The following is a 13,335-nucleotide window of genomic DNA, read 5'->3' on the forward strand; positions in this document are numbered from 1 at the left end:
AGTGTCCAGTTAAGATGGAGATTTTGTTATGTTTTGGCTGCCTTAGAAAACAAAACTGTAACCACAATGATGATCACACACACACACACACACACACACAGATAATTATTTAATTTCATTACTCAGTCAGCCAAAAAAAAGTAATTTCTAAAGAAAAATTCATCTGCTAGTATTTTGGGTTATAAACATGTTTGCATTACCACATCCTAAACATACATACTTTGTAGATTAAAGGGTTTTAAAGGAAAATTATTCAGAAAAATTTTGAATGTCCAGAAATGGTTATGTTTAAAATGTCAGGTGTTTATCTTTTCAATATAAAAAGAAGGTTGTTAACAGAATGGTGTAGTATTATTTTTAGAATGACATGAAAACATTAAAATGTACCTAACTGCTAAAAGAAGAAGACATCCATAAGTAATTACAAAACAACGCTATAATCCATCAAGTAGAAAAACTGGGGCACTGGAAAGATGACAACAAAGACACACTTTTACTGTATGCTCCAGCTTGAAAGTGTGATGAGGATAAAATCTGCCAGTGAAATCATCCTCTTTCTGAGTTTCTAACAGGGAGAGAAAAGCAATGGAAGTTACATCAAATGGCTGCATTACAATTTTATGCTTAAATTGAAGACATTATGGGATGCCTATGTTTTCTGTATATGCACCAGTCTCAGAAAATTAACCGTAATTCTGGAGATTTCATTTCAGGCAAGGGCTTAAGCTTAGCTCTGAACAGCAGGTTTACTAAAGCAGATGAGAATGCCACCACCCAAAATCTCCCCTTCCTAACTTTTGGGGAAAAGAAATAACTACCTCTTCTAATTATTCTTAGATTTAAAATAATCCTATAGGCTGAAAATGGGCAAGAAGCCGTATTACTTACTATGGTATTTGTATACATTGTCATTGTTACCAGTTAATCTGTCTTAGTAACCCTATCTGGTGCTAAATTCCACAAAACAATCACATTAAGTCATAAAGAACCAAAACATCTACAGAAGCCATGTTTGAAAAATGGTACTTATATATACCAATAAAGAGCCAGATCTCAGAAATGTTAAACAAGTGCCCACACCGCAAGTACAACATAGCATCTATCTATTCATGATAGCCTACTGAGCACATGTTGAAACTGCTAGCAGGGTCATTTTTAAGAGGATGTCTCAAGAAACTTAAAACTGTTACAATCTGAAAGGCTTTGAAATCTTCTGAAGTATAGAAGTATCTCAGACTTCAAATTCTGTTACAGTTGCACCAGCTCTATATACAACGGGACATGTGGGCAGAATGACTGACTGTAATGAAAAACACATATAACCTAAGTATAGAGAATTACCCTAAATTGTCTTAACTTTCATTCTTCTAGAACTTAATGATAGAGAGAAGAAAGATGGTATTCTAAACTAAAGCCAACAAATTATAGGGCTGCTGTGTTATCAGTCTCACTAAGACTATGAGTAAGCCCTAAACAAAGTAGATCCTAATTTGTAGAAAACACACACTGCTAAAACTAGATAAATGCAGGTGTCATTCTGGGTTCCCACACTCCCCAGGCCACAAGCAGTATCACCATAAAGGTGAGCAGAAGAAAAGCACTACCTAAAAATGGTCTAAGTTGGGTAGCACACCCAGTTTCAGCTCTGACAGGCAGGATTCTACTCTGTTCGATGTGCAGCAATGGTTTAGCCAATTCAGCAAGTACTATTTCTCAAGTAATGTTGCAAGGACTGAACTATATGTTGTCCTGCTCTGGGAATGATGCCTTACCGTGAGTAACTATTGCTTGGGTAAAAATTTGCAAGTTATCTATTTCAGGCAAGTCACAAGCCCTCCTGGCTCAGAGAGGCCACACAAGCAGTGTACCCACACCAGTCCTCTGGAAGAAATACTCCCAATCAAAAAGCTGGCATTAGTGGGATCTGCAACAAGAGGCAGAGAGGACCAACATAGATGGTATAAACTACATTCCTTTTTTTCCCTATAGTTTTATTGCAATATAATTCACATATCATACAATTCATTCATTTAAAGCATACAATCCGATGGTATTGAATATATTCACAGAGTTGTAAAACTCACCAGTATCAATTTTAGAATAGTTCCATTATCCCAAAGGTAAACTTTGTACCCATTTTCCCCCAAACTTCCCAGCTACTGCAATACATTTTCTGTCTATAGATTTGCCTATTCTGGACATTTCACATAAACAGAACCATATAATATGTTGGTTGGTTTGTTCTTTGTAACTGGCTTCTTTCACACATTTAATGTTTTCAAGGTACATCCTTGCTATAGAGTGTATCAGTTCATTTCACTTTACTACTGAATATTCTACTACATAGTTACACCATATCGGTTCTTCATATGTAGTGGAATCTTTTACTATATGAACAGCTATTTTTTTAAAAAAAGTTTATTTATTTTTATACAAGAACCAGGGTACAGGCCAGATGCGTGGGAGGGTGAGAGGATTCACCCAAGACAGAGTGGGGAACAGAACAGGCCACCGACTGACCAAAATACTCTGCTGAGGGGAGCAGCGGGCGAGATAGGAGAGGTCTGCCCCACCACGTGGGTATCTCCGAAGCCGCCGGGGATCAAACCAGCACTACAGAGGCTGGGGACAGCTTCACAGCGCTGTGCTCAACCACCTGAGCCACCAGGGTTTAGGCTCCCATATTAACTCATACTTAACTCAAATTACTGCTGAAAAATACCATTAATTTGCACATTGCTAGTTTTCTAGAAGCCTTATCATTTACCACAGTGTATCTGGATTAATGAAAACACTGAGAATGAAGCTGCTTATAGTTAAGTTAGTTGCTTAAAATTTTTTTCCTTAGTGCCTCCCTGGTGGCGCAAGAGATTAAGCACTGCACTATGAAGCAATCCACAGCCTCTGCAGCATGAGTTCAATCCCCAGCCAGCCAGGGAGAAACCCACATGGCGAGGCAGACCTCATCTGTCTCGCCCGCTGCTCCACTCAGCAGTGTATTTCAGTCAGTCTGCCTGTTCTGCTCCCCACTCTGTCTCTGGTGAATCCTCTCACCCCCCGCATCTTTGGCCTGTACCCCAGCTCTTGTATGCATAAATAAATCTTTAAAAAATTTTTTTCCCCTTAAACTGTAGAAAGAAAAATTTGCAAGTCCTAAGACCCAAACGCCTCAGTACATAGCTATTTTTTCACACCGTCAGTGGAAGACAAACAGCAGACCTGCAAGTATATAAAGCTAGTTTCTGCGACTTCCCTTTCTTCTTGCTGGTCCCCTTCACCTCTTCCCCCATCTTTGACATCCAATTCCTTCTGTACTCTTCACTCCTTCCCTTTCCTCCAAACAAAACAACATCATTTATACCTGTTGACTAATTATTACTTCACTTTAAGTTAAAGTTACACATTTTCATGAAAATGTTACTGAAATCAGACATTTCTTTTTTTTTTTTTTAATTTATTTATTTATTTATACAAGCACTGGGCACAGTCAGAAGCGCAGGAGGGTGAGAGAATTCACCAGAGCCAGAGCGGGGAGCAGAGCAGGCAGAAGGACCGAAGGACACTGCTGAGGGGAGCAGCGGGCGGCAGGAGAGGTCTGCGCACCATGCGGGACCCTCCTCCGGTGGCCGGGGAGCAGCCGGGGATCGAACCGGTGCAGCAGAGGCTGCGGGCAGCTTCGCAACCCAGCGCTCAACCGCTGCGCCACCGGGGAGGCCCCAGACATTTCTTTTTTAAGACATTCTCCCAAATCATGAAATGAGAATTAGTTCCCCTTGAATGAAGAATTTCTAGCATAATAAGGGGAGAGTTTTCTGTCTTGTTATTTGCAAGAGACCCTCTTAAATCACAGTAAGCACACTCCATGGCAAAGTGAATTTAGTCAGTCCTCTTAGGATAATGCATATCTAGGAGGAGGGTGGGAAAAATAAATGTTATTAATTTGTTAGGTATGATAATGGTGTTGTGATTATGTCTAAAAATATCCTTATCTGTCAGAAATGCACTGAGGCATTTGGATGAAACGATGTGATATCTGAGATGTCCTTTAAAATATTTTAGTGGGAAGGATTTGGGGGTGGGGAATGAAAAAGACTGGTAATTCTTGAGAGCAGGTGACAGGTATATGAGTTCATTATTCTTTTGTTTTATGTACGTATGTATTAAAATTTCCATAGGAATACAGCTTTAAAAGACAGAGAGAAACCACTCTCTTCTTAGGCAGTCTTTTGTACCTTCCTTTTTCCTTCATAGTATTTACTGTTGTTATTACATATTTCTAAAGGTTTTTTCTATTATTATTATGCTTGTCTGCCTGACTATACTTGAAGTTCCATTAGGACCACAAAGGTATTTGCTCAGCTCCCACAGAACCCCTGCCACACCTGTTTTTGGGCATATGACAGGCATTCAACAAATGTTAGTCAGTGTAAGTCATACATGCATGTAGGTTAATACATGCTCAATTTTTAAAAAGGAGGAGGAGCCTACTGAAGGCCAGGAGCCTTTGGTTGAAGGAATTCAACATATTTACCCATATGTATTTGTCATTTAAGCTCACATGCTCTTCTGTCATAAAGTAGTAAAAAGTGTCATAAAACAAGATTTAATTTCATCTAGTTTATCCTCACTACATTCATGTGATGTGCTCAGCTAAGAAATACAATCTCCACTTATGAATAACAACGATGGAATGAAAAAGTTACAAAAGTTTTTAAAAGTGATAATGAACCAGACCCACAAATTAACAAAGTCAACTCGGTTCTCATGTCTCATGTTGCTCCTAAGGGAACAAAATTTTATTTGTAATAATAAAACAATAAAGTAAAAAGAGTACTATATTGTGCGTGTATGTGTGTGTGTTTATGTGTGTATACTCAACCTCCAGTACCTGAGAAACTAAGTAGCTGTCTAACAGTCTCATTAGAAAATATTTTATTTTGACTTTGCCAAAACAATTTCAAGGTTGAAGCACCTAGTGGCAAGGTATAAAAGGCAGATGAGGCATTTATACAATAATGAACACAAAGATATATGGTGCTTGAGTAATTTGCAGCTTATTTTAAAAAACTAGTAGAAAGAAACAATACGGTGAGGGACAACTAAACAAGAAGATTCATATAGAATAAAATCAAATACCATGACAATGTTTAAAATACCAGTTCCCTTCATTCCCAAGTTTTAAATTTATCTCAAATGTAATATTATAATCAAGTTTCTACTTAATAATTATTTTATATAGAAATAGCCCATAAAATGTCAAAGTGCTTCCAAATTCTTTTGAAAAACGTTTACCTTAATATGTTAATATAAAATGATGTGCACATACAGAAAAGCGTAACTACTAAACATTTGCCATTAACAGAAGCATAACTATTTGTAAAACTTATCTTAACTCAACCAATCTGAACGCTCTCGTGCTACAGTGCCAAAAAAATGTAACAGCCACAGAGAACATGTAGGGCCAAACAAATCAAAGTCTAAAATAAGGTCTGCCACAAAACCTAAAAATTTAAACATAAATAGCTACATCATTTCGGTAAAAAACATTTTCTATATCCCAGCAAGCTTATGTTGGGGACAGAGTCTGGAAATATTTTTGCTCACATAAAGGCATACAAAGAGGTAACTGGCCTGGGTTGTATTCTAGACTGGGTTGGTCTAGAGTCACTGAAGGCACAACTACTACTGGTGGAGCTGTTGTTACAGACACTCCAGACATTGGATGTTACCCTCCATCCTTCAACTCATGCTTCTAATTTGCAGTACACTGAGGGTAAAGATTTACCTCATTCATTGAGAGTAAAGATTTACACATAAAATTTTCAAACAAAAACGTAAGATTTACTTGCCCCATGGTGGCTTCTTAACTTTTTAAATAATTTATGAAAGCGCTGGCTGAGCATGAACTCCCATTCCAAAATAATCAACCAATACCTTTGAACCTTTTAATGTAAGCAGTAATGGAATACTGTCCTCTGAATGCAGACAGCCCCGCTGACCCACACGAGGCATTAATTTGTAGCTGTTTTTCCATCGGGGTGATGGATTTGCGCTCAGCTACTGACGGTGTCCACTAGGTCCCCCTGGTGACCAACAGTCCATGCAGGCAGTAGTAGGGTTCGAAGACACAGACTCGCAGCGGAATAGAGGGTGGAAAGGAAATCATGAAAATTAACACGCGCACAGTACACATGACATGACTGAGAATTACGTTAGCGCTGCTGGGGTATTTGATGTCGGCATCAGACACTGTCCCCTTTCCTTTGGGGGGAAAAAAAAAAAAGCAAAAAAAAAAAAGCAAAGCCCTCCATCTCGCTCGGGCTTCCGAGCCCCGGCTCCCATTTAAAGCACGGGTGTGACGGAAGGACCGAACCAGGGGCGCAGCACGAGGCGCACGCCGCTTCTGGGGCTCCGGAGAATCACCGCTGTGACAAATTGCCAGCCTTTCTAAACCACGGAGAGATGACACACCGCCTTCGCGGCCACCGACTGACGCCCCAGGACGGGGAGCCGCGGGCAGCCGACCTGTGGGGCCCACCGGACAGGGGGAGCGCCCCGGGGCGCGGGGAGCCGGCGGCACGTCCCAAACCCAGACCTCCGGGACCAGGACGCCCGGGGCGCAGGGCTGCACCCGGGGCGCGTCTCGGGGCTCGGGGGGCGCGCGGGGCGCGAGAGTGAGCCTGGGCGGGGCGGCGCGGGTCCCCAGCCCGGCGGGTCCGGGCAGCCTCGGGGGCGCGGGCAGCGGCGCCTCAGGGGTGGCGGCGCCCGGGCGGCCGGGGAGGGCGCGCCGCCAGGTGCCGAACGGCAGGGGGCGGCGGGGTTCGGGAGGGCGCCGAGCAGGGAAGGAGGAGGAGGAGGGAGGAGGGAGGCGGGCGAGTCCCGCGCGGCGAGGAGGGCGCGCGGCGGGGTCGCCGCCGGCCTACCTGGAGGCAGCAGGGCTTCCTTAGCCAGGCCCCCGCACAGAGACTCCTCGCCATGGTAATCACACATCGCCCCGCCGCGCCGCAGTCAGAGGCGGACCGAGCGCCGGCGCCCCGGCTCCCCGCCTTCCCTCGCTCCCCGCCCCCAGCCCGCCGGGCCCGCCCACTCCTCCGCCCCCGCCGCGGCGCGCGGCGCGCCCCCACCCCGGCCCTGCGGCGGCGACGGCGGCCCGAGGCCCGGCCTCCTGCTCCGCGCGCCGGCCGCGCGGCTGTCAGAGCCGCGGCCGCCGACTACGCCGTAAAGGGGAGTCGCGCCTCGCTTCGGCCGACACAAATCCAACTGCGCCTCGCGCTTAAAGGGGAGGCGTGCGGAGGCGGGAGGGGGCGCCGGGGAAGCCGGGGAGTCGCGCGCGGGGCGCGGAGAGGGGCGGGCCCGGGCGGCGACCCAGCGGCCGGCGTCGGCCGAGTCGCGTGCTCGGAGCGCCCGGCTCCTCAGGCTGCCGCCGTCGCGCTCCCCGCCCCGGCCCGGCCGGGCTGACGCGCCGCTTGGCGTTTCCACTTCTTCAGAACCGGCGCGTTGGGCGGGTTGCGTGGAAATTCAAGGGGGGCTTGGGGTTCTGTCTCCGGGGCGGCCCTTTCCTTCCCGCGCAAGGTGGCGGGCCCCTCACCGTTCAATTCAGCGTGCACCCCAAAACCACTTCGCCTCTAGCGGCCCTAAAGCTGTTTTTTAGAATGTGCTTTATAAGATCTCTGACTTTTGTAGTTGTATTGTTTTCAAGCGGCTGCAGAGTTTTCCTTACCCCACCCAGGAGACCTTTCAGAAGGAGAAAGTATTACCGAATCGAACTCCAGCCCTGACCACTGGAGACCTGGGACGTGGCATCGCGGCTCGAGCTACATAACGCAGGATGTGGTGTCTTTCTCTTAAAAGTCCAAATAAGGGAAAAAAGAACCACACTAGTGGGAGAACAGCTGTTGATCTGAATGACTGGCAGCGGAAGAAGGTGCTGTTTTTGCTTCTCTTTACCCCACAGACCACCTTTCCACGTGATACCAACAGCGTTTAGGTGGCCACCGAGAAGTCACTTGAACTCATTCTGGCCTGTGGCTCTGCCTTGTGGTTTCTCCAGGTGCAAACCTCTACTCACTCGTTGTAGTTTTTACACGTTCTGTTCTGGTGCTTTCAGTTTGTGAACTATTTCTTCCTCTCTGCCCCTTCTCAGCCCTACGCAGAGCTTTACGTTTTAAACCTGGGGAGTATTTTATTGTTGGTGGGTGTACCTGTTTTTGATAGATGCTCAGTTTGAGTTGAGACTTCTGTCATTTCTGAATAAGCTAACAATCGTGGATTCTACTGTTTTAATCCTTGCTTTCATTAATACAATAAATATTTATTTATTGAGCACATACATATTGTCCTAGTTGATCCGATTAAAGATGAACGAAGCAAAAATTCCGGTTCTTGCAGCTTTTGTGTTCTGGGGATGGGGACATTAGGTAATAGATTATATATGTCAAAATCAAATAGGATAGTAAAACTGATTGGGAATATAAAAAAAGAAATATCAATAGGAATAAGGAAGACTGCAGGTAGAGTAAGTTGAGAAGAACAGGAGTCATGTTACATTTGCGCTATCTATCTCTGGATTAAACAGTTGTATATATAAACTGGGGTACAGGAGATGATAATACTATTAAGACTGATAAAGCCTTGCAACTTCTAGGTGGGAAAAGCGGATGAGCTTACAAAGGAGGCTGAGAAGGAGCTGCCAAGGAAAGTAGGAGAACCAAGAGTGAGGTGCCCCAAGAGCAAACAAACAGTGCATCAAGGAAGAATGAGTGTTCATATGTGAGTGAGGACTGAGAACTGACCATTGGATTTAGCACCAAGGAGATCATTGAGGTCTTTTCAATAGAAGCAAAAAGACATTTAAAAAAAATTATTTATACATACAAGAACTGAGGTACAAGCCAGAGGTGCAGGGGAGTGAGAGATTCACCAGAGACAGAGTGGGGAGCAGAACAGGTGGACTGGCTGAAATACACTGCTGAGAGGAGCAGCAGGGGAGTCAGGAGAGGTCTGCTGCTCCCTGTGAGTCACCTTCCTGGCCAGGGATCAAACTCATGCTGCAGTGGCTGAAGATAGCTTCATAGGTTGTGTCTTAACCCCTTGCCCCGGAGGCCCCCTGAAAAGACATTTAACTGGAAGGAGTTTAAGAAAAAATGTGAGGAGAGGAATTGGAGCTGACTAATATAGATAATTCTTTCAAAAATTTCTCCTACAAAGGAGAGTCTCGAAATGGAGTAAAAAGTGGGTTGACCAAAAATTGGGAGAAATATTTGTTTTTTATGAGAATGATCTGGAAGAGAAGGCAGAGTCTCAGAAATTGGGGTTGGGGGAGAAAGGGTTTGAATTAGGTGATATAAAGAGCATTGAGTGGGTGAGTGGCCAGGAGATGAGAAGGACCTGGAATTTCTCATGGTAGGAGATAGAAACAGGAACAAGGACAAAGGTTGAACCAAATGAGTAGAAATGATTGTTCAGTTTCCATTTAGAGTCAAAGATTAAACAGTTAATATTTTTTTTAATTTGAAAAGGGGAAAATTAGCTTAGATCATTTTCACTTCAAACTTGGGTTGTTTCTCATGGGCCTCCCTGGTGGCGCAGAGGTTGAGCGCTGGGTTGCGAAGCTGCCCGCAGCCTCTGCAGCGGCCGGGGGTTGGATCCCCGGCCACCGGGCGAGAGTCCCACACGGTGCGCAGACCTCTCCTGCCACCCACTGCTCCCCTCAGCAGTGTATTTCGTCAGTCTACCTGTTCTGTTCCCCGCTCTGGCTCTGGTGAATTCTCTCACCCTCCCGCGCTTCTGACTGTACCCAGTGCTTGTATAAATAAATAAATCTTTAAAAATAAAGTAAAATAAAAACTTGGGTTGTTTCTCTCATTACCACATGTCCCAGGATCCTGATAGAGAAACCTGGGGTTAGCCCCTCAGGTCCATGCTGGGAACTCCAAAAAGATGGGTTCCATGAATCCTTGTACTATTGAACTTGTACTTTAGGCTTTAAATCCACGTGTATATGTCCCAAGATGGACCCAAACAGGTTGGTCTGTGTCAAATTTAGGTAGGAACTTTTTACCTCTTGATTTGGTCTCCTTTTCACTCCCTACAGTGGTCCTATGAATTCTTGATTTTGTACATTGAACCTACCTTAAAACACCTAAAATTGGGGCCTCCCTGGTGGCATAGGGGGTTAGGATGCAGCCTATGAAACTGTCTGCAGCCACTGCAGCACGAGTTCAAATCCCACATGACACAGCAGACATCTCCTGACTCACCCGCTGCTCCCCCCAGCAGTGTATTTCAGTCAATCTGCCTGTTCTGTTCCCTACTCTGTCTCTGTGAATCCTCTTACCACCTCCCCACACACACACAGCTCTGGCCTATACCCCAGTTCTTGTATGCATAAATAATCTTAAAAAAAATAACAACACCTAAAATTGCCTGTTTACCTGGCATCCAGTCTTATAGAACTTAAAAGTTACTGCTTTTCTAAATAAACGTTAGCTAATAAAAACAAATCTATATGGTTGCACTCAGAGGTGAAAATTTGTGTCAACATGTGTCAAATTTGTGTCAAAATTTTTAGTCAACATGTACAATGTAACTTTGGTCTCCAGAGACAAAGGAGTAACTCCAGTATTTTTTTTTAATATTTATTTATTTATGTATTTATGCATACAAGAAGTGGGGCATAGGCCAGAGATGTGGGGGGTGGGGGGGTGAGAGGATTCACCAGAGACAAGAGTGGGAAACAAAGCAGGCAGATCTACTGAAATACACTGCTGAGGGGAGCAGCGGGGGAGACAGGAGAGGTCTGCTGGGCCATGTGTGTTAGCTCCCTGCCAGGGGATCAAATTCATGTTGCAGTGGCTGGTCATAGCTTCATAGAGTTGAGACTTTAACCCCTGCACCACCAGGGAGGCCCCTAAAGAAACATTTTTTCAATTGAAAAAAAATCACCATCCATTGAACTACCTCACCTCTTCCCCTCTGGTAGCTCCAGTCTTTAACCCATTTTTAATTTATTTTTGTGTGATGAGTTAGATAGTGGTCTAACTTCTTAATTTTGCATATGACTGTCCAGTTTTCCCAACACCATGTGTTATTAAAGGTATTTTCCTTTCACCATTATATCACCCCACTTCTTTGTCAATAAGTGTCAATAGATTGTCAATAGAGGTGTGGGTTTATTTCTGTGCGCTTTTTTTTTTTAAGATTTATTTATTTATGCATATAAGAGCTGGGTTATAGGCCAGAGATGCGGTGGGGGAGGGGGTGGTGAGAAGATTCATCAGAGACAGAGTGGGGAACAGAACAGGCAGACTGACTGAAATACACTGCTGAGAGGAGCAGTAGGCTAGATAAGAGCCATCTGCCTCTCCATGTGGGTTGCTCCCTGGCTGCCCAGGATTGAACTAATGCTGCAGAGGATGTGGATTGCTTCATAGTGTGGTACTTAACCCCTTGCACCACCAGGGAGGCCCACCCATGTTTTATGTGAAATTCCCCAGAGACTACGATAGGCAAAGGAATTCTTAATTTAATACTTTTGACCTGACATCCTGACATCCATTGGATAGCATAAGATATTGGTAAGGTAAGGTATTGACTGACTTTGCACCTCAGGAAAAATTATATCTGTTGTGATTTAGTCATGAGAAATAGACTAAAATGAGGGACTAGTCTCTCTTTTATTTCCTATGAAAAAGAAAGTGGGATACTGGAATAAAAAATACTAACACCACTATTATAAATCTATTGTGTCCAAAATGTTACAAAATGATGTTAAAGAGTGTGGAATATAGGGCGGAGCTCCCTGGTAGCACAAAGGGTTAAGTCTCAGCACTATGAAGCTATCCACAGCCACTGCAGCACCCAATCCCAGGCCAGAGAGCCAGCCCTCATGGCACAGCAAACCTCTCCTGTCTGGTCCACTGCTCCCCTCAGCAGTGTATTTCAGCAGACTCCCTTGTTCTGCTCCCCACTCTCTGGTAAATCCTCTTACCCCCCCCCACCTCTGGCCTACACCCCAGCTCTTGTATGCATAAATAAATAAAATAAATATTTTTTAAAAGTGTATGGAATACAAGGAACTTAATATGAAATAGGGCAGATATTTTGTCATCTGGCTTTAATATGGAAAACTTAAAAAAAAAAAACAATGACTAAAATTTGAGGGCAAATTCTAATTTAGTGTTATACTCCAAACACCTAGCATAGCACCTAGCATGTACAAGGTAATCCATAAATATTTGTTGAAAGAATTAATTAATAAATGAGACTTCCAGGAAGGTTGAAAATTATATAAATATGGAATAGGTTTCAAGCATGTTTTTAGCTTGAAAGCTACACTCAAAATCTGAAGCAGAATCAGGAATTACAATCTATTCTATTTCTTATTCTAATGGGAATATTCCCTGAAGAAATGCTATTTTTTTCAGAATAGTTCCTCAAGAAAAGGAATAGCCTGTATTAGGATTTTGTCTGAATTAAGACAACAGAATAATTCTGGAAAATCAAAAATGCCCCTAATGAAAACGTCGCTTTAAAATATATTGAGAATTGGGCATCCCCGGGGGCGCAGTGGTTGAGCGCTGGGTTGCAAAGCTGCCCGCAGCCTCTGCAGTGCCTGTTCGATCCCCGGCTGCTCCCCGGCCACTGGGTGAGGGTCCCACAAGGCACGCAGACCTCTCCTGCCACCCACTGCTCCCCTCAGCAGTGTACTTCGGTCCTTCTGCCTGCTCTGCTCCCCGCTCTGCCTCTGGTGAATTCTCTCACCCTCCCGCACTTCTGACTGTACCCAGTGCTTGTCTAAATAAATAAATAAATCTTTAAAAAAAAAAAATTGAGAATTCACAATGATTGGAGCAAGCATGTCAAAAATGATCATATTGGGCCTCCCTGGTGGCGCAGGCAGTTGAGCACCACACTGTGAAGCTGTCCACAGCCTCTGTAGCGTGGGTTCGATTCCAGTGGGCCAACAAGAATCCCACATGGTGCAGCAGACCTCTCCTGTCTCCCCGCTGCTCCCCTCAGCAGTGTATTTTGTCAGTCTGTTCTGTTCCCTGCTCTGTCTCTGGTGAATCCTCTCACCCTCCCGCGCATCTGGCCTGTACCCCGGTTCTTGTATAAAAATAAATAAATCTTAAAAAAAAAAAAGATCATATAGGGGCCTCCCTGGTGGTGCAAGGGGTTAAGACGCAGCACTATGAAGCTATACGCAGTCACTATAGCATAAGTTCAATCCCTGGCCAGGGAGCTGACCCACATGGTGCAGCAAACCTCTCCTGTCTTGCCTGCTGCTCCCCTCAGCAGTGTATTTTGGTGGATCTGCCTGTTCTGCTCCCCACT

At 44.4% G+C, this 13,335-nt stretch overlaps 1 protein-coding gene across 3 annotated transcripts in view; it reads right to left on the reverse strand.

Annotated features, from left to right (window-relative positions):
- DIPK1A (divergent protein kinase domain 1A) overlaps positions 1 to 6,977 on the reverse strand; it is a gene marked incomplete at its 5' end in the record, with an annotated part of 92,878 nt that extends 85,901 nt beyond the window's left edge. For all 3 annotated transcript variants that reach the window (XM_084243254.1, XM_084243255.1, XM_084243253.1), the window contains one exon: positions 6,924 to 6,977. In XM_084243254.1, coding sequence (XP_084099380.1) covers positions 6,924 to 6,977 — 54 coding nt within the window. The remainder of the gene's footprint in view (positions 1 to 6,923) is intronic.
- Positions 6,978 to 13,335: the final 6,358 nt, after the last annotated feature.

This window comes from Talpa europaea (genome assembly GCF_964194135.1).
Source record: "Talpa europaea genome assembly, chromosome: 9".
NCBI classification, from domain to species: domain Eukaryota; kingdom Metazoa; phylum Chordata; class Mammalia; order Eulipotyphla; family Talpidae; genus Talpa; species Talpa europaea.